The 23,893-nt window shown below is 36.1% G+C and overlaps 1 protein-coding gene across 1 annotated transcript in view; it reads left to right on the forward strand.

Moving 5' to 3' along the window:
- ENPP1 (ectonucleotide pyrophosphatase/phosphodiesterase 1) overlaps window positions 1–23,893 on the forward strand; it is a 71,722-nt gene that overhangs the window by 39,497 nt on the left and 8,332 nt on the right. Inside the window, exons 5-20 of the mRNA XM_069599262.1 lie at window positions 775–835; window positions 1,881–1,978; window positions 3,833–3,912; window positions 4,774–4,893; window positions 5,952–6,061; window positions 8,390–8,455; window positions 8,761–8,833; window positions 10,973–11,081; window positions 12,293–12,424; window positions 13,919–13,950; window positions 14,720–14,847; window positions 15,816–15,885; window positions 16,808–16,895; window positions 20,320–20,489; window positions 21,307–21,358; window positions 22,632–22,783. Of these exons, the coding sequence (XP_069455363.1) occupies window positions 775–835; window positions 1,881–1,978; window positions 3,833–3,912; window positions 4,774–4,893; window positions 5,952–6,061; window positions 8,390–8,455; window positions 8,761–8,833; window positions 10,973–11,081; window positions 12,293–12,424; window positions 13,919–13,950; window positions 14,720–14,847; window positions 15,816–15,885; window positions 16,808–16,895; window positions 20,320–20,489; window positions 21,307–21,358; window positions 22,632–22,783 (1,541 nt within the window). The remainder of the gene's footprint in view (window positions 1–774; window positions 836–1,880; window positions 1,979–3,832; window positions 3,913–4,773; window positions 4,894–5,951; window positions 6,062–8,389; window positions 8,456–8,760; window positions 8,834–10,972; window positions 11,082–12,292; window positions 12,425–13,918; window positions 13,951–14,719; window positions 14,848–15,815; window positions 15,886–16,807; window positions 16,896–20,319; window positions 20,490–21,306; window positions 21,359–22,631; window positions 22,784–23,893) is intronic.

The raw sequence follows: 23,893 nt of genomic DNA on the forward strand, positions 1-23,893 counted from the left end.
GACAAGCCATATTGGCTGAAAAAATATTTTAAAAGCATTTTATTAAAGAAAGTTTCAAACATATACACCTGAATAGAGAGACTATGTAATAAAGCTGTATCACCCAGCCTAATAATCATGATTGTCTACGCACGGCTAGTCTTTTTTATCTATAGTCATACACTCTGCTGCTACTGCACCCTCATGTTGTTTTGATATTAGCTGCATATTTAATGCTGTATTTGTGGAACAATCACTTCACAGTCTTGGCTGACTATGTAGCAGGTTCTCTCATAGTAAACAAGGACAGTGTCTGCCTGACTTTGAGAGAAGTTAGTGCCTAAGATTCTGTGTAAGCTGGTGTTACTATGATGTCTTGCCTAGGTGTTGCAGGGTTCCTTGAAATTCTTTGGCAGAACTTGACTATATGAGTGGAACTAAGGCAGAAGATTCTGTTGGGTGGATAGAAGTAGGGTTATAAATTTTGGCTGAAAATATTATTAATGACAATTTGAAAATGGAAAATGTACCTTCACGTTTTCACAAATACAGCAGTATGTTTTAGTCTTGCAATTATAAATTCATTCTTTAATTCTTGATATCAACTAACTCTTATTTTGAAATAGAATAACTCTCTATTTGTTCTATTCCCTGAGAATCACACCACATGATCTATGTATCTGTTAACTTTTTTTTTTTTTTTTTTGGAGCGTGTCCTAATGTGTTTCACAAATATCATGACCATCGTTTCTGTTGAATGTGTTCAACTCACTGTACTTCTTGAAAACATTTTAGGGGAGAAAAGTTGGGCAGAAGAAGAATGTGACAGCATTGATGAACCACAGTGCCCAGCAGGGTAAGATTATACTCTGAGATACTGATGTTTTCTTTTATAGGAGTATCATTCTTTCTCTTTCCAAATTGAAAAGATAAAAATAGTAATAATTATTCATTGGTTCAATAAATATTATTTTTAGTTAGGCCTTCTTTTGGCGTTGGTGGTATAGAAGTAATTATGGCATGACCCTCTCCCCTGACCCCCCAGCTTTCACCCCCCACTTCCCACTCCTGGTCTAGAAACTGGAAAAAAAAAAAGAGAGGTTATGAATATTTAATGTTCATGAGTGTTGGGTGGAAGAATTTGTGTTTTCCTTCTTAGGAAAAAATGATATTTACTTTCATTTGAAGTTTTTCAAGTTGAACTTAATAACAAATTATTTTATAACTTAAAAAATAATTTTTTTGTTTCGCTTATATATTTTCAGGATAACATGTCTATGAGAAGATGTTACATAATTTTTATAATTTGTACTTTCTACTTTGTGTCTAAAGTATTTTATACAATACCTTATGTTTATAAGGTCATCAGGAAAGGTTTGTGTAGAATTCGAAAAGTGGAAAATTGATGACCGTGTTAGACATGTTTATCTTTGTTCCACTTGAGATCTATATAATTTGAATTATTAATCTTCAGAAATATAATATGTGTTTAAAATAATGATTTTTCCAAACTGTTAAACATTATAAAGCTGTCCTAGTAGAAACAAGAACATAATTTAGAATATGCTGTTTGTTAATATTTATTCTCTTGCAAATTGGAGAAATATTATTGCATTTTGGTTGCATTTCATCTAGCTTTTGGACTAGCAGGGACCATAAATGATGGTCTCTGTATGGTGCCTCAAAATGGTGTGAGCGCTCAGTCAGTACTATTTGATAATGTATATGATGACATACAAATTCATATATATGAATATAGACACTTCTAAAATATTCTTTATAAATACGCTTGTTGAGCTTGTTAGTTTACCCTAGATTACATCCTTACCTCAGTGGAAAATGTTCACCGGATCTGTGTCTTCCTTCTTTACACATTTTTTTCTTTCTTTCTCATTACCCAGGTTCGAAACACCTCCTACCCTCTTATTTTCTTTGGATGGTTTCAGGGCAGAATATTTGCACACTTGGGGTGGACTTCTTCCTGTTATTAGCAAGCTGAGTGAGTAACTTCAGAGTATACTATTGGAGTGCCACAGTGTCAGTAGACTGAGGAGGCAGTCTCTTTCTGGAAAAATATGGCAGAATCTGTTTTACCAAACTTCTCTGTTGTAAAAGAGTTAAACCCTAGTCTTTAATATTATAATTGTTCTAAAACTGCCTTTTAAATAACCCTAAGATAATAATGATTATCTTGGGATTTTTATTCCTTGGTTACAAATGTTAAGGATAAGGCATACTTTTTTTTTTTCCTCCTAGACTTTTGGATTCATTTTGTGGACAAACTATTAAATACTTATTTATCTAATATGACTATATCTTAAAGTAGAATTTCAAAAACTGAAGCTATTTCTTATATGAATCTAGTAGTGCAGACATAGAATATTTACTTGTTATTTATCCTTTGGTATCATGAGGCATCCTTTCAATTTCTTTATCTCAATTAAAGCCTTAATTAAATGATTATTTTATAAGTTAATAATGCAGTAGTAGAATAGTCTTTTCTTAGTATGAATGCAAAAGTTTTAAATCACATTAACCACCAGTAATATGGGTACCACTTGTATCATTGTTATTGAAAAAATAAAAAATTAAATATGGGTATAAAAGCTGAAGAACATTACTTGTTATCAGTGATCAATATATAAATAGCCACAGTGTAATACTGGACTGAAATGGAAATAAGTAAATTCATTATTTTGGTGTTCTTCTGGAGTTCTGAGACATTATTTACTGGACTTGAATATTTAAATGTCAAAATTACTCTCCATAATCACATAGGTACATTTATTATACTTCTTTTGTAAGAAAATGTTATTTGGAGAAATTCTAAAAATTTCAGTTTTCAATTTCTACTTGGAAGAAAGTAGTGTTTATAAATAATCATTTGACATAAAAGTCTCTAGGAAAGAGCTTACATGGACAAGAAAGACTTTTTTATCAGCCAGGCTCACGGGCTTTGAAGCTTGCATCTGGCCCTTTGTTATCATCAGGAGGAAAGTTTGTTTCCATAGCATCAAATACAATATCCTGAGTTCAGAATTAAGGAGCCTTAGGTACCTATATGTGAAGCTGAAAGGAACTCAATACATAGTTAACTTAAGTCCTTGCTTTGGGTAATTAGGAAGTGTAGCCTGTAATTCTGAACTGTTTGGAATGCAGTGAGATAGATAGACATGTACCAGCCTGAGGAATATTTTCAGGTATGAGGTATCGAAATGCTAGAATCATTAGTTATATGTTCCTTCAGTGGTAGAGGCAGAAGAGGAATGTGATGCTAGGGCTAAATCAGGAACAGTTTGACTTCTGTCCTTCTTGAATTAATACCTGAAGCCAGAAGATGCCTTTAGTCATTAAAGCAGTGTTGAATTTGTCTAGAGTTAACTGGTTTGGACTCTGGGGTGGGACACTGTCCTCCTAGCTACTGCTTCATTCTTGTTTTCATTTTGCTGAGTTAGCTACTAGGGATGTTTATAGTTTTGTTTTGGCTGTTTGTTTGTTTTTTTTTTTTTAAAAACTGCATCTTGTATTTAGATATGTTACCACCAAGTAATAGCAAAGATCTAGCAAGCATCATTATGGTCCATCTGGAACTTAATGTTATTAGTAAGTATGGGATAAAGATTCCATTGGCTTAATTATTTTAATTTTTTTTTTAACTAAGAAGAAAAACTGGCTCTCAGAATTGAGTTTGAATCCACAATGTTGCTTTGTAATTCACCCTGAATTTTTATATAGTTATAAATTCCTTCTGGATTCATGTTTTAGTACTACTCAGAAGTCTGTGGTACCAACGCTACATGAAGGAAACAGATTGTCAGTTGTATTTAATAACAATCTTTTTTTCCTCTTGTAGAAACCTGTGGGACATATACTAAAAACATGAGACCAGTATATCCAACAAAAACTTTCCCCAATCACTACAGCATTGTCACAGTAAGCTCTGCATTTCAATTTTTTATGTTCACAAAAGTGAGATGTAAATATAACATTTTTCAAGAGAATAATCAGATTTCAGATCAGAAAAAAATAACTTCTTTTTCATTGTGTAGTTAAGCAGGAAAACTGAGGTTCTGGTTCTTGTTCTTCTACTAACCTGTTGTGACTTTGGGAAAGTCACTTCACCTTCTGGGTCTCCATTTCCCATATGTGAAAAGAGGTGATTGAAGACCCCAAGAAATGATTTCTTAATTCCCTTTCAGTTTAAGATTCTTAGGTTCTGTTCTTTCTGATTAGTTTTTAGCTTACTTTATTTGAGCACCAGATTGTCTGCACTCATGGGTCCTCAGCCGTCTTTCCAATCATTTCAATGTATGAGGCTAAGCAAACCACTTTGCCTGACTCTAGATGTGATTACAGCTCTCTTTTTGTTTCACTTTCAGATTTAATTTGGATCCAGAAAAAAAAAAAAAGATGTAGAATTCATTAGGCCTCAAGGTTGAAGCCAGAGAATTAATACTTTGACTTATATTGGTACAAGCTATTCTTGGACCCAATCAAAAAGGATTTTGTTATGCAGAAATTTTTCACTGAGCAATCCAAAAGGACAGCTCAGTACTTTTTTCAAACTTAAGAGGCTGCTACCATTCCTAATTTATTTTCTCCTGTTACATAGATTAAAACACCAGTACTACATAAAACCTTAAGCAGTGGTTGTATTTTGATAATAGGCAGTGTTTTGTTCTTCTCTCCTTAAGCTAGGTTAAGTTCCTTGTAGCTTCAGCTGTATATTTCTCTCTGTAACCTTAACATTAAAAACTCACAACTTACATAAAACTTGTATTTTATATTTTTTAGGGACTTTATCCAGAATCCCATGGCATCATTGACAATAAAATGTATGATCCCCAAATGAACGCTTACTTTGCACTTAAAAGCAAAGAGAAATTTAACCCAGAGTGGTACAAAGGAGAACCAGTGAGTTTATTTAATTTAGCTATTAAAATTATTTTTTATTATTTTCATCTGTTTCTATCAGAGTAAAATGACAGATCCTCTGGAGTTTTTAAGAACCTATTTAATCTACTGTGTTTGTGCAATCCTTATGCAAATAGAGGTAAATGCAGATAACTCTTAATATAGCTTATATCTTTGTATGTTTTATTCCAGAGTAGGGTTCAGGTTATTCTGAGCCAGTTTTCTTTTCTGCTTAATAATACCTTTTTGTCCTAGTAGCAAAGAGCAGTAATCTGGGGGTAATACTTTGATCTACACAAAGCTAATTGTTTCTTCAGGAGTAAACTATGACATTGTTTGCATTTGCTGACTTAGAAGATTCTCTTCGATTGTGATTTAGATGTGTTCTCCTTTTTAATTTTTAAAAATTGCCACAACAATTCTATAAGGTCTATTTGAATAGTCTTGATATCCCTCTTAGAAGGAAAAGAGCATGATGTTAATTTGCAAGTTATAATTTCAGATTTTTAGCTCTGACATTTAAAACTGTGATTTTTGGGCAAAGTATTCTTTCTGTGCCTCAGTTTTCTGTACTGTAAATAATTCTGTTAACCACCTCATAGAGTTATTGTGATCAGTATTTAAATTAATAATCTAAGTTGCTTATAGGAGTACCATTTAGAACTGTAACTGGCAATAATAAGTGCTCAATAAATGTTAAGTTACATAAGCAAAATGTGTCAATAAGTTAAAAAGATATATATATTTGTGAATTTTTCTTTTTTTGTGATTTTTTTTCTTTTAACAGAAGCTTATTAAGTAGAAGCAAGTCTATAAAAGTTGCAGGAGTTACCAGTTGTTTATATTCTTTAAGTTAATTTAATTTCTGATTATTTACTTTCTTTTTGCTGCTATTCAAAGTCACATTACATGGTTGTTTTGTAGTCTAACTGCTAGAGCTTATTGACATCAAAACTTTCTAGCATTTGAGAGGAAAGCATTGGCAGTTGCGTGAACACAGTTTCCTAAGAAATCAATACTTACATAATTTCCTAATTTTCCTTCTCTGTCTTCTCCAGATTTGGCTCACAGCTAAAAATCAAGGCCTGAAGACAGGCACATTTTTTTGGCCAGGATCAGATGTGAAAATTAAAGGAATTTTCCCAGACATCTATAAAATCTATAATGTGTATGTATAACTGTACTTTTTCTGGGACCTATAGCATAGAACAGTTTATTTTCTTATCACAGCCTGAGTTCTAGCATTTGAATGATATGTTATCTGAAAAATGAGACCTATCAAAATAAGAACTCCATTTCAAAGAGTTTTAAATGGATGGTAGATAGACAGTAAAACTAGATGAGGGTTTTTTTTTTGTTTTTTTTTTTGTTTTTTTTCTAGAGGTTTTCTAGAAAGCACTGGTGGTAACATGTTGGAGTTTACATTCAGATCTTTGGATAGGAATAAGAATTGAAGTCCTGGTGAAAGTAGGGGTCCTGAACATTTTCATTCCAGGAAGAAAGAACTAGGAGAAGGAGCTGAAAGTATTAAAAGGACATGGGTAGGAGTGACCCTTTGGTGTCCAAAAATACCATTTGAAAGAAGATATTAATGGCACCTCTAGATCTGCATTTTCAAATTACTTTTTTAAACATTCCATCTATAGTGGAACTGATTAGAGTAATCTCCCTGTGATATTCAAAATCCATGAGGTATTGTGGGGAAAAAAAAACCACAACTTTTTTCTGGAAGACTCCCTTTGGATTATTTTAGTGAGAGTAGCAAAATAATTTGGCTTATACTTGGGGAATTTATGTCATAAAACCAATACAGTAGTGTATTTGAGGGACAAAAGGGAAAGTTCATAAATTCCAAACAGGAAATGCGTATTTTCTTTGGTAACCTTAGGCTACTGTTAATTCTTTGTGGTTCGTGTGAGCACCTTGTTATTTGCCATTAATTTCATTCCATGGATGGTAATTGAGATTCTATGCACCAGGCACTGTCTTAGACCTGGAGAATTCTGCAGAGTAGTGATACACATTCTCTGGCCTCTCAAGTTCTGATAGAGACCTTCTCAAGGAACAACCTAGTGTACTTGGGGTTGGGCAAGCACTCTGATGGAGACCTGTAAACAAAATTCTGTGCCCAGAGGAAGATATCATTCATTCTGCCCAGAAACTGTTGCCTGGAGAACTGTCTGCCCAACAAATGTCCGTTTCCCAGTTTTACTGAGAGTCATCAGTGAGTGAGTTCATCTTCATGAGGTCCCCTTTAAAGAGTATATTGACATGTGGGTTATTCATGACATGGCAGTTCCTATTCTGAGGTACAAGAATAAAATCCTCAGGTAGAAAAATGGGAAGCAAATTTTTAGACCTGACTACAACTTTCTTTTTTTTTTTTTACAAACTTTCTGTTTGTTTAACCTATACTCTGAGCATATCATGAGAAGTGCTGGGCTAGATGAGTTACAAGCTGGAATCAAGATACACGGGAAAAACAACAACATCAAATATGCAGATGATACCACTCCAGTGGCAGAAAGTGAACAGGAACTAAAGAGCCTCTTGATGAGGGTGAAGGAGAAGAGTTAAAGAGCCAGCTTAAAACTAAATATTAAAAAAAAAAAAAAAACCACTAAGATCATGACATCTAGCCCCATTACTTCATGGCAAATAGAAGGAGGGTGGTGGAAATAGTGACAGATTTCCTCTTCTTGGGCTCTAAAAATCACTGCAGATGGTAACTGCAGCCATGAAATCAGAAGATGATTGCTTCTTGGCAGGAAAGCTGTGACAAACCTAGACAGTGTGTTGAAAAGCAGAGACATCACTCTGCCGAAAGAAGGTCCAATATAGTCAAGGCTATGGTCTTCCCAGTGGTCATGTATGATTGCAAGACTGTAAAGAAGGCAGAATGCCAACGAATTGATGCCTTCAAACTGTGGTCCTGGAGAAGACTCCTGAAAGTCCCTTGAACAGCAAGGAGATCAAACCAGTAAATCTTAAGGGAAATCAATCCTGAATACTCGTTGGAAGGATTGATGCTGAAGCTGAAGCTCCAGTATTTTGGTCATCTGATGTGAACAGCTGACTCACTGACGTCCTTGATGCTGGGAAAGATTGAGGGCAGAAGGAAAAGAGGACATCAGAGGATGAGGTGGCTGGATGGCATCACCGTTGCAGTAGACATGAACTTGGGCAAACTTTGGGAGATGGTGAGGGGCAGGGAGGCTTGGTGTGCTGTAGTCTGTGGTGTTGCAGAGTCAGACATGACTGGGTAATTGAACAATAATCAACAACAACAACTTTCATATGTGTAAAAACTTAATGTTTGTTGCTAGGTCAGGAAAAGAATTTTAAGTTTTCAGATGAAACTCTTATATTGCTTCAAACACATTTGATGTCTTGAATTGTTTTAATCTCTCTGAATGCAGTTTTCAGTAAGACACACATTGATATTTTAAACCCTAACACTTGTCACATATTTATTTCATTTTATCTTTCATTTTAGTTCAATACCATTTGAAGAAAGAATTTTAGCTGTTCTTAAGTGGCTACAGCTTCCTAAAGATGAAAGGTATGTAGATGATTAATTTCCACCATAAAATACTCATTTGTTTTATTCAAATGTCTGAATATTTTAAATAGATGACAGAAAACTTTGCTGTTGGCTATGATGGTTTTGTATCCAAATGAACTTTTTAGTGACTATTACAGCCGCGTTTTGAAGAATTCTAAACATGTAAATTATTTCTCAGCACTTTTAGAAATGTTACCCCAGTGCTGAATAAATTTTATTCACTATCATTTGTTGAATTATTCTTTCTATTCTGTTTTACAATGTGTTCGTAAAATATTACATTTTGATACTGTTTGATTTAGACCACACTTTTACACTCTGTATTTAGAAGAACCAGATTCTTCGGGTCACTCTTACGGACCAGTCAGCAGTGAAGTAAGTACATTTTTATTAGTGGTTTTTCCATTAAACCTGGTAGCATCTAACTGAACCTTGCTTTGAAGCAGATTTCTTGATCTTTCTATAAGAATCCATGATTTCTGGAAAGAGTATTAAGGACATTTCTATTAAACCAAAAAGATGCACTTTAATCAAAAGGAACTGGGAGCATTGTTTGATTTTACACTATCTACGGTGCTGAATTGAACAAATGATGAGATAAATTCTGTATTTTTAATTTCAAATGAGACCTGTCACACTCCACCCTTTGTACTCTTTCCAGCAAAACCTATCTCCAGTGACTTCAGGGTAGTTAACAACCCTGTGTGCCTTGCATTGATTCTGTCCATCAGCTCAGCAGAGATGCTCTTTCTTAGAGGTGGGAGATGCATGGCTGACAGTGTGGTCCTGTCATCACTAGACTGAGGAAAGTTTCCCATACCTCTTATGTTAGTCTAAACAATTGGCCAGATGCTAATATTTTTATTCTTTCACTCAAGATCCATCTCTAGGAGAGTTTGGCTACAGGTAACTCTAAGGATCATTTTGTAATGGATTATCAGATCATATAAATTTTAAGACCAGTATTACCTTTCTGTTCACTAAAGATTTCCCTCTTGAGAAACCTGTATGCCAGTAAGGAAGCAACAGTTAGAACTGGACATGGAACAACAGACTGGTCCGAAATAGGAAAAGGAATATGTCAAGTCTGCATATTGTCACCCTGCTTATTTAACTTATATGCAGAGTACATTATGAGAAACGCTGTGCTGGAAGAAGCATAAGCTGGAATCAAGATTGCCAGGAGAATTATCAATCACCTCAGATATGCAGATGACACCACCCTTATGGCAGAAAGTGAAGAGGAACTAAAAAGCCTCTTGATGAAAGTGAAGGAGAAGAGTGAAAAGGTTGGCTTAAAGCTCAACATTCAGAAAACGAAGATCATGGCATCTGGTCCCATCACTTCATGGCAAATAGATGGGGAAACAGTGGAAACGGTGGCTGACGTTATTTTTCTGGGCTCCAAAATCACTGCAGATGGTGACTGTAGCCATGAAATTAAAAGACACTTACTCCTTGGAAGGAAAGTTATGAGCAACCGAGATAGCAAATTCAAAAGCAGAGACATTACTTTGCCAACCAAGGTCTGTCTAGTCAAGGCTATGGTTTTTCCTGTGGTCATGTATGGATGTGAGAGTTGGACAATAAAGAAAGCTGAGCACAGAAGGATTGATGCTTTTGAACTGTGGTGCTGGAGAAGACTCTTGAGAGTCCCTTGGACTGCAAGGAGATCCAACCCGTCCATCCTAAAGGAGATCAGTCCCGGGTGTTCATTGGAAGGACTGATGTTGAAGCTGAAACTCCAATATTTTGGTCGCCTTATGCAAAGAGCTGACTCATTTGAAAAGACCCTGATGCCGGGAAAGATTGAGGGCAGGAGGAGAAGGGGACGACAGAGGATGAGATGGTTGGATGGCATCACTGACTCAATGGACATGAGTTTGGATGAACTGCGGGAGTTGGTGATGGACAGGGAGGCCTGGCATGCTGCGGTTCATGGGGTCTCAAGGAGTTGGACACGACTGAGCAGCTGAACTGAACTGAACTGAAAGATTTACCAACATAACTGCTTTTCTGATTCATCTTCATTCAGGGTCCAGTCCATTGCATTTCAAATCATATTCATTAATTTTTAAATTTGGTTAAATGCTAGTATTATTGGCTCATTAAAAAACCTACTTTATCTTAATACTTAAAAATTCCAGTCCATGTTACTTGGCTATCTTTCAATCAATGTGAGATCATGTCAAAAGAGCGTGTTTCGTAATAAAGTAAAATACACGGACTACAAGTAAAGATTAGACTGGTTTGCTATAGGCAAAGCTGCAGAAGAATTTCCCTCGGGTGATTTTGCTGGGAGAGAGGAGGAGAGAAATACCAAAGGCAGTTTGCCAAAACCATATGCCATTCTGTGTCCTTGTGACATTTGTATGGAAAATAATGCAGTTTGTTTGGAAATAATGAGTTTTTTTCCTAGAAGTTCTAGTTTTAAAAAATTAAGTACGCAGAACTCTAAGAAGCATTCCGTGAATACTTTTAACTGCATGACATGAGATTGTTTCCCTTTCTTAGGTCATCAGAGCTTTGCAGAGAGTTGACAACATGGTTGGCATGCTGATGGATGGTCTGAAGGAGCTGAACTTGCATAGATGCTTGAACCTCATCCTTATTTCAGATCATGGTAACCTGGGTTTATATCATTTATCCTTCAGGTTAAATGGAGCTTCCAGAAGTTGACTTGATTGATTAATGTTTTATTATTTCCTCTGACTTTTATAGCTAATTATTTCTTGTGGAGAACCTTTAGAAAACACTGCATTAAATATAACATACAAGTGAAACACAGAACTCACAGACACCTAAGAGCTTATTAACCACAACGCACTTATCTCCTGATTTGGGGAAGACTTACATCAGGAACTTGGAGAATTAAAACAATTTTTTTTTCAATATTAAATTTTGGTAAATCTACTCTAAACATTTTTGGCATACTTTGAACAGATTATTATGTGCTGCTTCTATTTTCTCTAGAATGATAAATCTGACTTTTAAGGGGAGTATGTGTTAATTTTGGCAGTATTTTGATCTAACTCTTAGTTAGTGTGACCTTTAGAACATGTTTGTATGCAGACTTGGGACTGTAAAAGCAATGTGTATACAGGAAAATCAGAAAAAGCTTCTTTTTTTTGTTCGTTCTTGTTGTTATTATTGTTTGCTTCAGAAATAATTATTGAAAACTATTTCTAGAAACAGTCCTAAGAAGATGTATTCTGAAGAAGCCTTCAGTCTGAAAATGAGACGAGTGTTTTATACTCCTAGTTAATATACTAGTTGATTCTGAGAAAATAACTGTGCTTTCATATTCAGGCTAAAACTCTGATATTCTTCCTCATTCACATACAAATATTGTAATACATAGATAAGAAACACTGAACTAATTTTGGATGAAGAGAAGGGAAAATCTTTGCTTTAAGTGAAGCGGTAGATGTATGTGAAACTCTAAGCCTCACCTGTTAGATGTTCAGCTGTCACAAGTGTGATAGTTGGATGTGTGCCAAGTCACTTCAGTCGTGTCTGACTCTTTGTGACCCCGTGGACTTGTAGCCCACCAGGCTCCTCTGTCCATGGGATTCTCCAAGCAGGAATACTAGAGCGAGTTGCCATGCCCTCCTCCGGGGAATATTCCTGACCCAGGGATCGAACCCACATCTTTTAAGTATTCTGCACTGGCAGGCAGGTTCGTTACCACTAGCGCCACCTAGGAAAGCCCATCGTGAGTGCTGACCTCATGTTTATTGACTTTAATTCTGAGAGTGAAAGAAATTTTGTCCTACATGTTAAAAGTTTTTTATTAAGGTTGCAACATGTTTGGGGATTTTTTTTTTCTCCTAGGCATGGAACAAGGCAGTTGTAAGAAATATGTGTATCTGAATAAATACTTGGGAGATACTAAAGACGTTAAAGTTGTATATGGACCTGCAGCTCGACTGAGACCCTCTGATGTTCCAGATAAATACTATTCATGTAAGTATATCTCTGTGCTAATTTTGAATATGATTATATTTACAGTTAGTGTGTGCATGCTCAATCGTGTCTGACTGTTTGTAACCCCATGGACTGTAGCCTGCCAGGCTCCTCTGTCCATAGGGTTCTTCAGGAAGGAATACTGGAGTGGGTTGCCATTTCCTACTGTAGGGGATCTTCCTGCAGGGGATCCCCAGTAGGGGATCCCTGACCCAGGGATCGAACCTGCATCTCTTGAGTCTCCTGCATTGGCAGGTGAATTCTTTACCACTGCACCACCTGGGAAAGCTCTATATTTACAATACATTCCTCTGAATCATATCTTTAAATTAAAGATGATCAATTAATTTCTTTTTCATGATTAAATATCCAGGACTGGCCTTCTGCACCCAAAGGGATTTTATGGGACTGGATGTGAGGGCACAAGTCTAACCACTTACCTGTTATTCATGACTAAGAATATTAGTTGATGAGCTTGGTACAGTTTTATGTTATCATGTATATTTTTCTTGGGCTTCCCTGGTGGCTCAGATGCTAAAGCATCTGCCTGCAATGCAGGAAACCTGGGTTCAATTCCTGGGTTGGGAAGATCTCCTGGAGAAGGGAATGGCAACCCATTCCAGTATTTTTGCCTGGAGAATTCCATGGACAGAGGAGCCTGGCAGGTTAAAGTCCATGGCATCACAAAGAGTCTCAGAGACACGACTGAGCGAGTAACACTTTCGCTTTCATATTTTGCTTGTGTTGGATTCAAGATTACTTATAGGGAAAAAAGCTCAAATTTTCAGCTACATTTATTCAACTTTAATTAATATTATTTCATTAAAATAACTTACAGATGTTATAGGATAATATTCCATTATGAGGAGGAATGCTGGCTGAGATAATTAATTCTATAAGCAACTAATTTCTGTTCTCAGAAATGACTTTCTTAAACTATTCCAAAAAACAATGAGAATGTGTTTTGTGAGCAGAGAAGAAGAAATTTCCCATTCTCTGTTGACCACATGTTATACCCAAACTGCCAGGAAATTTTAAATATTCATTCTTTTGAAAATCAAGTCTGGTTAAGAACTGATTGTTATACCCTTCTTTTCGATTACCATCCTTGGTAATTCTAAAATACTAACAGCAGTTTTGTTTATTATTCTGTTATTATTCTGTTATAATTACCTTTGAAATGGAAAGAGAAAAGAGATTTTTCTGACAGTCATCAGGGTTGGATTAGGTTTGGGTATATGCAGTGTTATATGTTTCAGTAGATATGGTTGAATATCATGAGGAGAAGTAGATTTCTCTCCAGGAAAATTGTTATGCACATATATTGACATAGTAACCCAAAGCATAGACTCTAACTTGTACAATAACAAGTTTTAAATAGTACGTAAGAAAAATTATTAAAGTAGTATGTGATTGTTTTAAATGGATTTGTGTCTGACGTGCTATATTTGTGTATTATACCATTCAACTATTCTTATCTTTTCCTCTCTTCAGTTGATTATGAAGGCATTGCCAAAAATCTTTCTGTGAGTATCTTTTTTTTCCCTATTACTGTTTTGTTGCTAGTTTTGTATAAAATATATTTAGAAGAAAGTTTTAGTATTTGATTGGGAGATTGTAAGATTTTAACCTAATCTATTTTCTTTCTTTTTTTTTTTTTGAGTATCTGGGCCAACATTTAAATGCCCTGTAGTTTTTAAAGGTCTTTAAGGACATATCTTAATAATGTAGGTTTTAAAAATTTTAATTATTTATTGACATTATTAAATTTATATGACAGTACAAGAAATAATCGAAAACAATAGGAGGGGAAAGCCTGTAGCCATACTACCATAAACACTTAGCATTATAATATATTTCCTACCAGTTTTTCTGGTGTTGATTTCTTAAACTTTTGTCCTAGTGCTGATTTACCTATTTTTATACTTGATGAAAATTCTTACAATTTTAAAGAAAGTTCTTAAAGTTATTATAAGAGTATTTGAAAATAGATTATCAGTAGTAGCACAAATATAAACTAGTGACTCAATCTAAGGACTAAATTGAGGACTAGGACTCTTATGCAATAATTATGATTTCCTATAAAATAAGAATATACAATAGTTGAGAATATGCAACTTGTACATTATATAAGTAGTGAAAACTCATTTATTTTTGCATCTATGACTTATTGGGCATACTGATTAAACATTTGGGACAAAAAATTTCATATGGACTTAGGAAGCAATTTCAAGAGCAGTTTACACTTAAGAAAATGTGGAAATAATGCTTTTTCTTTGCCTCTTACAATTTCAGTGCCAGGAACCAAACCAGCACTTCAGACCTTACCTGAAACATTTCTTACCCAAGCGTTTGCATTTTGCCAAAAATGACAGAATTGAGCCCTTGACGTTCTATTTGGATCCTCAGTGGCAACTTGCATTGTAAGTTCTGACAGTCTCCCAGGTAAACCTAGTCATTCAAGGTAACCGCTGGGTCCTTTCCAATGATGATGTAATATGAAGACTTCAAGTATGGTTCTCTTTTGTCCCAGTTTCTCTCAGCCTTGGACTATTGACATTTGGGATCAGATAATTCTTTGTGTTGGGGAGCTGTCTTGTGTGTTGTGGGATATTGGGAAACATCCCTGGCTTCTATTCGCTAGATAAAAAAGTACTGTCTCTAGTGGTGACAACAAAAAATATCTGCAGGCATTGCTGCAATTCCCTGGGGAGAGGGGCCACCTCCAGCTAAGAACCACTGCTCTGTCCCCTCGCATCCATCTTGATTATTTCTTATGTTCCACTTGCCATTGTGTCTCTTCTACATGTTATAGTTATGCCTAATAATACCTTAAAGTCTAACAAATGATTGGCAAAAGCTCTTTACTTTATAATAATGAGCAATTACCATCTTCATTAGACAGAGCTGTTTTTTTTTCATTCTTGTTATACTAAATCCATCAGTTTAGTTTTAAACTAAAACCTCAGTTTATTGGTATGTTCAGCAAATTATTTGGATCGTGTATATTGTTATTGTGTCAAACTTGATCCTTAACTCTTGGAAGCCAGGAAGCCAGAGATGATAAATACATACCTCTGTCCAGCAAAACCTAAGCAGTAAACCAGAATTCAGTCAACAGAATTACACTGTCTCTCCCTTATTAGAGAACTGTGTTTTCAGTGTTTAGAAAAAAGAATATGAAAGAGAAGGTCCTTATCCTCATGAGAGAACTAATATTTAGTGAACATCTACTATGTTCCAAGCATTTCTTTAGGCTAAATGGTAAAATTTTTACCAATAAATTGTTAAATATCAAAAAATAGTTACATTAATGGAAATAATGTCATGAGTGTCAGTTTTGCTTTATGAGTGGACTTGGCATTAATAATTCGTATTATGTGACAATTAGGAATCCTTCAGAAAGGAAATATTGTGGAAGTGGATTCCATGGCTCTGATAATGCGTTTTTGAATATGCAAGTGAGTAAACCTATTCTACTTTAAAAATTATATCTAAAGAAAAAACTGATATATAAAGTTTTAGACTTAAAGACATAGACTGTCCTTATGAGTCTTTAAAGAGAATTAATGAGGCACATACTTTCATATAACTGTTTTACTTTGAACATTAATAGAATTTAAAAAAATTTATGTTTCATGAATGTTTGACTTATACTTTGTGTGTGTGTGTGTGCGCGTGCACACTCAGTTGTGTCCAACTCTTTGTGACACTATGGACTGTAGCCCACTAGGCTCCTCTTTCCATGGGATTTTCCAGGCAAGAACTCTGGAATGGGCTGCCATTTCCTCCTCCAGATCTTCCCAACCCAGGGATCGAACCTGTGTCTGCTGCATTGGCAGGCAGATTCTTTCCCACTGAGCCACCTGGGAAGCCCAGATTTCATACTGTATTTCTAATAGTTATTTTTTCATCTATTTGTACTTCATTGAGAATGTTGATTCACAGTAAACAAAAGGCAGTAATTAATAGGTGGAAAGATAATATACTTATGTTCTAAATAAAGATAATCCCTTCCATTTGCCTAGCACTGTAAAAATTTCAAAATACACTCATATCATTATCTAATTTGATCCCTACAGCATGGTGTATGGTGGGCAGAGTAAGATTTAGATCCCGTTTCACAGTTTAAAAAAGATTTGATCATCGTTTTGTTCTGATTGTCAGGTTAGGAATCGTAATGAAGTTAAGAAAGATATCCTAGATGTCTTTAGATTAAATGTGCAACAGGGATTAAAATAATATTCTAGAAGGTCCACTGGGCACAGTATTTTTCCATTTATCTTAATATAACCAGTTTGTATATGTACAATGGGCAAAGATATAAAATACCTTTTTAGTGACCAACTCTTTAGTGACCAGTTTCTTTTCTGGCCAACATAGGCCCTCTTTATTGGCTACGGACCTGGATTCAAGCACAGCACTGAAGTCGACTCCTTTGAAAATATTGAAGTCTATAACTTAATGTGTGGTAAGTGTGAACAGGTAGCTCTTCTCCCTTCTGAACACAGAGCTGGAATAGATTATCAAAAGTAGGTCACATATCGGGCACCTTTTAGGAAATGATGATAAGGCAAGATCCTCATATTTCCACCTTTCTTCTTCCTGATCCAGAGTCACTGAAAAAATATGCAAAACATAGCTATCTGATGTTTCCACTAGGCTGCACATTGGTAAAATGTAACAGTCAGAGCAGACGGTCTATAAATTCCAAGTGCCTGGTACTTTGCTAGGCCCTAGAGTTAATGGGATGACAGCTGAACCAGATCAGGGTGGAAGCCAGAGAAAAGAGTTTGGAGGCTGAGAAAGGTAGAAAAAACAGGTGGATCCTCTAGTAGCGATAATAGTTGAACAGACGGCAATGTCCAGGTTATAGAAATGGAAGAGAACACACTGGCTATATTCTTAGTTTACTCCATACCTTCTAAATTAGAGCTTTTATGGTTGAATATTGCATTTTAAATATTGCTTCCTTTTTCTGATAACAGTACTGGAATTTATAAAACTTTAAATGTGTCCTAAGTATTGACATAATTCTTTTAGTGGGAGCCTGAATACTTAAATGAGTTAATATATCCTAAAGCATCTAAACAGTGCCTGGCATATAATAAGTGCTTCACGGTGTAAGTGTTTGCTCTTATTATTATTAACTGCATGAGTCTTAGACTTGGACTGAGCTGATTTTGAATCCTAAGTCTACTATATTAGTAGCTTGAGACACTGAGCTAAGTAAGCATGCTGATTTCAGGCATGCATGTGTACCAAGTCGCTTCAGTCAAGTCCAACTCTTTGCGACACTGCGGACTGTAGTCCAACAGGCCCCTCTGTCCATGGGATTCTCCAGGCAAGAATACTGGAGTGGGTTGCCATTTCCTACTCCAGGGGATCTTCCCAACCCAGAGATCGAACCCACATCTCCTAATTATCCTGCATTGGCAGGTAGGTTCTTTACCACTAGTGCCACCTGGGAAGCCCACCTTGGAGAAATTGAAATTCAGTTCTAGACCATTGCAATAAAGTGAATACTCTAAAAAGCAAGTACATGATTTTTTTTAATTTTCAGTGCATATAAAAGCTATTTTTACACTATACTGTGGTTTAAGTGTGCAATAGCTTATGTTTAGAAAAATGTACGTACTTTAAAAAGTACTTTATTGCTAAAACATGCTAAGCATCATCTCACAATGTGGGACTGTCAGAGACCTTCAACTGTAAAAAAAATCTCTGGAGTGTAATAAAATGAAGTACAATGAAATGCTTACCCCGTGGAAGAAAAGCTATGGCAAATCTAGACAGCATATTGAAAAGCAGAGACATCACTTTGGCAACAAAGTTCCGTCAAGTGAAAGCTATGGTTTTTCCAGTAGTCATGTACAGATGTGAGAACTGGACCATAAAGAAGGTTTAGTGCTGAAGAACTGATTCTTTCGAACTGTGGTGCTGGAGAAGACTCTTGAGAGTCCCTTGGACAGCAAGCAGATCAAACTAATCAATCCTAAAGGAAATCAACCCTGAATACTCACTGGAAGGACTGATGCTAAAGCTCCAATACTTTGGCCACCTGATGCAAAGAGCCAACTCACTGGACAAGACCCTGATGCTGGGAAAGATTGAGGGCAAAAGGAGAAGGGATGACAGGATGAAATGGTTGGATGGCACCATCGACTCAATGGCCATGAATTTGAGCAAACTCTGGGAGACAGTGAAGGGTAGGGAAGCCTGGTGTGCTGCAGTCCATGGGGTTGTTAAGAGTCAGATATGACTTAATGACTGAATAACAATGAAATGATACCTGTCTGTATTCATCTACCAAATATTGACAACTTAAATATATTTAGCATGATTGGCATATAATAAGTATTGAATAGGGGATAACTGCACAATTGCACTCGTCTCACATGCTAGTAAAGTAATGCTCAAAATTCTCCAAGCCAGGATTCAGCAATACGTGAACCGTGAACTTCCAGATGTTCAAGCTGGTTTTTGAAAAGGCAGAGGAACCAGAGATCAAATTGCCAACATCTGCTGGATCATGGAAAAAGCAAGAGAGTTCCAGAAAAACATCTATTTCTGCTTTATTGACTATGCCAAAGCCTTTCACTGTGTGGATCACAATAAATTGCAGAAAATTCTGAGAGAGATGGGAATACCAGACCACTTGACCTGCCTCTTGAGAAATCTGTATGGAAGCAACAGTTAGAACTAGACCTGGAACAACAGACTGGTTCCAAATAGGAAAAGGAGTATGTCAAGGCTGTATATTGTCACCCTGCTTATTTAACTTCTATGCAGAGTACATCATGAGAAACACTGGACTGGAAGAAACACAAGCTGGAATCAAGACTGCCAGGAGAAATATCAATAACCTCAGATATGCAGATGACACCATACTTATGGCAGAAAATGAAGAGGAACTAAAAAGCCTCTTGATGAAAGTGAAAGAGGAGAATGAAAAAGTTGGCTTAAAGCTCAACATTCAGAAAACGAAGATCATGGCATCCGGTCCCATCACTTCATGGGAAATAGATGGGGAAACAGTGGAAACAGTGTCAGACTTTATTTTTGGGGGCTCCAAAATCACTGCAGATGGTGACTGCAGCCATGAAATTAAAAGATGCTTACTCCTTGGAAGAAAAGTTATGACCAACCTAAATAGCATATTGAAAAGCAGAGACATTACTTTGCCGACTAAGGTCTGTCTAGTCAAGGCTATGGTATTTCCAGTAGTCATGTATGGATGTGAGAGTTGGTCTGTGAAGAAGGCTAAGTGCCGAAGAATTGATGCTTTTGAACTGTGGTGTTGGAGAAGACTCAATCTTGAGAGTCCCTTGGACTGCAAGGAGATCCAACCAGTCCATTCTGAAGGAGATCAGCCCTGGGATTTCTTTGGAAGGAATGATGCTAAAGCTGAAACTCCAGTACTTTGGCCACCTCATGCGACGAGTTGACTCATTGGAAAAGACTCTGCTGCAGGAGGAGAGGGGGATGACAGAGGATGAGATGGCAGGATGGCATCACTGACTTGATGGATGTGAGTCTGAGTGAACTCCGGGAGTTGGTGATGGACAGGGAGGCCTGGTGTGCTGCGATTCATGGGGTCGCAAGGAGTCGAACACGACTGAGCGACTGAACTGAACTGAACTGTAGTTATTGTTTACATTAAAATTTAGAAATTTTTATAGAGAAGTACAATGTGCATATCAATATTTCCATCAAGAATAGCCTGATCATAAATATTCTACAACCTGAGAAAGATTTTTAGTTTTATTTTAGGTAAAGAGTTAAGGACTCATATAGATTTGGATTTAAAAAATAAAATTCACAGTGCAAAACTACTATTTAGTTTTAAACATTTCTTAAGTAAATCTTTATTTACCATTCTTGGAATTATGCAGATTTACTGAATTTGACACCAGCTCCTAATAATGGGACTCATGGAAGCCTTAATCACCTTCTAAACAATCCTGTTTACACTCCAAAGCATCCCAAAGAAGTCCGTTCCCTGGTCCAGTGCCCCTTCACAAGAGCCCCCAGGGAGAGCCTCGACTGCTCGTGTGATCCCTCAGTAAGTATTCGGAAGATATATAGCCCAGTGCTATGATTTCATAGCACCTTCTGCATAGTATACGCTGCAGAAATACATGATGATTAAATTAGAATTTGTGAGTGGAAGCAAATGTACATATTTTCAACTCTAGTGACATATGCCAACCTTTTTATTTTTAATTTTTCCCCCTCTTAGCTTTTACACTCTTGCTGTATTTTTAATCCCCTTGTGTTGAGACTTGATTTGGCTTCAGGCTGTGAGAAGTCTAGCTGAATTCTGAAATATACTGAATCCCAGAATCCAGGCTGCCTTCCTAGCAGTGAGGTCTTTTATGAACCGATCTCAGTAGTCTCTCTCTAAAATATATCCCAACCTATTTTAAATTTAGAAGGAAATATTTTGAGGAATGAAAGGAATTTATCACACTTCATTTTTACTCCTATCTTAATATGTAATTGTTGTAAGGAGATGAAAATATATGATAAATTATAAACAAAATTGATAAAAGCAGACATTTGAGTAGCTCATCTTATGCTCTATGTTTTGTTTTAGGCTTAATTTATACTTGTAAAAGACCATAAGGGTAGAGATAAGAATTATAAACAGTAGTATATTCTTATTTTAAATGACTTGTGTTCTGCTGTACTAATAATTTTGTCTTTTTGCAACTATTATCCCTATATTTTCATACTCTTCAAAAAAATGATTTCACTTGTACAGAATGGTTATAATTCTATCTTCGTTCTATGGTGGAATACTTAAGCTATAAAAGTCATTTGTTGCAAAATTAAAGCACATTTTTCAATCCTCAAAAATTGTATCATTAATTTTTTAGATTTTGCCAGTTGTGGATTTTCAGACACAGTTGAATCTGACCATGGCAGAAGGTAAGCAGGCTTTTTCTCAACAATGTGAAGCTCAGAATTAGTTTGGAGTCATTGTTTAAGAATATCCAATAAAATAAAGTAGTAGTGAAGGACCACCTGATAAGCTGGGTAAACTTTTAGGCTTGACAGTCTAAACTGTTAGTCATAAGGAAGGAAGGGGTGTTTACAGTGGAAGCAGTATGTAATGTAATTAGTGGAAGCTGAATCACTCTTTATGGACTCAGTGGAGTATTTTGAGATTTTGAAGATATTTATAGGTTTATATTATAATAATAGATCCTCAGATTCCATTTAAAATACCTAAATTTCTGTTTCACTTAGTTCTTAATTATAAGGTAGTATAAATTGACTTATCTAAAGTTACTTCTTCATAACTCTTGAATGAAAAGTAAGCATATGCAGACAACTGACGAAGTGTGGATAGTTAGTATCCCTTTGATGTTCCTTGACACAGTCTCAGATCCTTAAGTTATTTGGCTAACAGTTTTTTCTTGCTGGAATAAAAAAGTGAATTCTGCATGCTCTTGACTTGGACTTATTTCTATAAAATCTCTATAAATGTGCAGATTAGAGAAATTTTAGATGACCCCAAGGTGGCAAAGTGTCATGGTGAAAAATGACACCTTTGGAACTGAGAAGATATGGGTTCGAATATGAGCTTAGAAACCGTATGTCCATGGACAAAGTATTTGTTCTCTATAAGTTGCTATTTTCTCATCTGTAAAATAAGTATATAGCCTCAATTTATAGAGGTCCATTTGAATTAAATTCAGCGGTATATATGGAGAATTCTATAAAGCATCTGATGCTTGAGAAAAGGGCAATAAATGGTATATGTACTATTATTCCATTTGGGGTAATCTCATAATTTCAGTTTTAAATTTTTGCTTTCTGAGTATACACATCATCCAGAAAACTTTCTTTTGATATTATGTCTTAGAAAATAAGTAATAAAGATAATATTAAAGAATTTTAGTAATATAAGTCCTAATTACTGAAATTCCTAGCAATCTCATGTAGAATCTTCTTATGATATCTTAATATCACATTGATATTTCAGGATCTACATAGGTACACACTGTTGTGAACCCTTTTTTTAAAAATTATTTATGGTTCTGTTCTTTGTAAGTAGTTTTATTTTGCAGTTACAAATAATTTTTCAATAGGATTAAGTAGAGAAAAGAATCAGATGAGTGTGTATCATTATGTCTTACCATACAAAGCACACTAAGTGTGTTTGAACGGTGGTTTCACTTTCCCCCTATGACTCAAGAGAAGACCATTAGGCGTGGCACTCTACCCTATGGAAGACCCAGAGTTCTCCAGAACAGCACTGTCTGTCTGCTTTACCAGCACCAGTTTGTGAGTGGTTTCAGCCATGACATCCTGATGCCCCTTTGGACATCGTACACCATCGACAGAAATGCAAGTATTTGCCACCTCTTTACCTCTGCGTGGTTATTTTATACTATTACTAAGCAAAACTTTGTCAGCATCATTTCTCACTGTCAATCTCGGCTCTGTAACCAGCTCCCAAATTAGATCACTGAACCGAAAATCAGAAAAATTAGGTCCCACTTCTAGCTTGGCCGCTGACTAGAGCTATGTGACTTTGACATTCAGAGCAAACCTTTGTGAAATGAAGGTATGCAGTGAAGGTATCTCCCATGCTTTTTTTTTTTTTCCTTGGTTTTAATATTTGATGATGCTAATTTCTAATTTCATGAAATCACTTTTACAATTAATTACAGTTATTATTTCTAAATACACAGCTGTGTAAGTACAAGGATTTCCCTCAGCTGCCCAAATCTTGGGCCCTCAGGGATGGAGGAGGACATTGAAGCTCAGTAACCTCACTGCATATACCACCTATAGGGAGACCTCCCAGACCAAACCAGGGAGAGGCCTGGGGTCCTATCCACCACCCAGACTAGAGGAGTTCAGCATTGAAAGGAGTAGGGGAAGATATTCCAGAATAAGACCACCATTCTCCTTCACCCTCACCCCCTGGATGCTGTAGTAGCAAGACAAATGAGGAAAGAAATAGAGCTTGAGAAAGAGAATGGGGGCAGGAGATGAGATAATAGATCTTATCTGGAAATAAAGTTTTAAACTAGTTGTTGTTCAGTCCCTAAGTCATGTCCGACTCTTTGTGACCCCATGGACTGTGGCACATCAGGCTTCCCTGTCCTTCACTATCTCTTGGAGTTTATTCAAACTCATGTCCACTGAGTCAGTGATGGCTATCAACCATCTCATCCTCTGTCGCCCTCTTCTCCTCCTGCCCTCATTCTTTCCCAGCATCAGGGTCTAAACTAGACTGACTAGATTTTCAGAAATTGAAAATGTCTGGTAAGATATAGGATGTTCTTAAAGGATAGAAAGGGGATTTGAGAGAGCTTAGTTGACTATAGCAGTTAGATTTTAAAAACAGAGTTATTGTTACTACTCACTAAGATTGTTCATATATATGTAATTTTTGTATCTGTATGTAGAGAGAATATACACACACATTCACATATGTGCATAAAGTTT

This window comes from Ovis canadensis, chromosome 8 (genome assembly GCF_042477335.2).
Source record: "Ovis canadensis isolate MfBH-ARS-UI-01 breed Bighorn chromosome 8, ARS-UI_OviCan_v2, whole genome shotgun sequence".
NCBI lineage: Eukaryota > Metazoa > Chordata > Mammalia > Artiodactyla > Bovidae > Ovis > Ovis canadensis.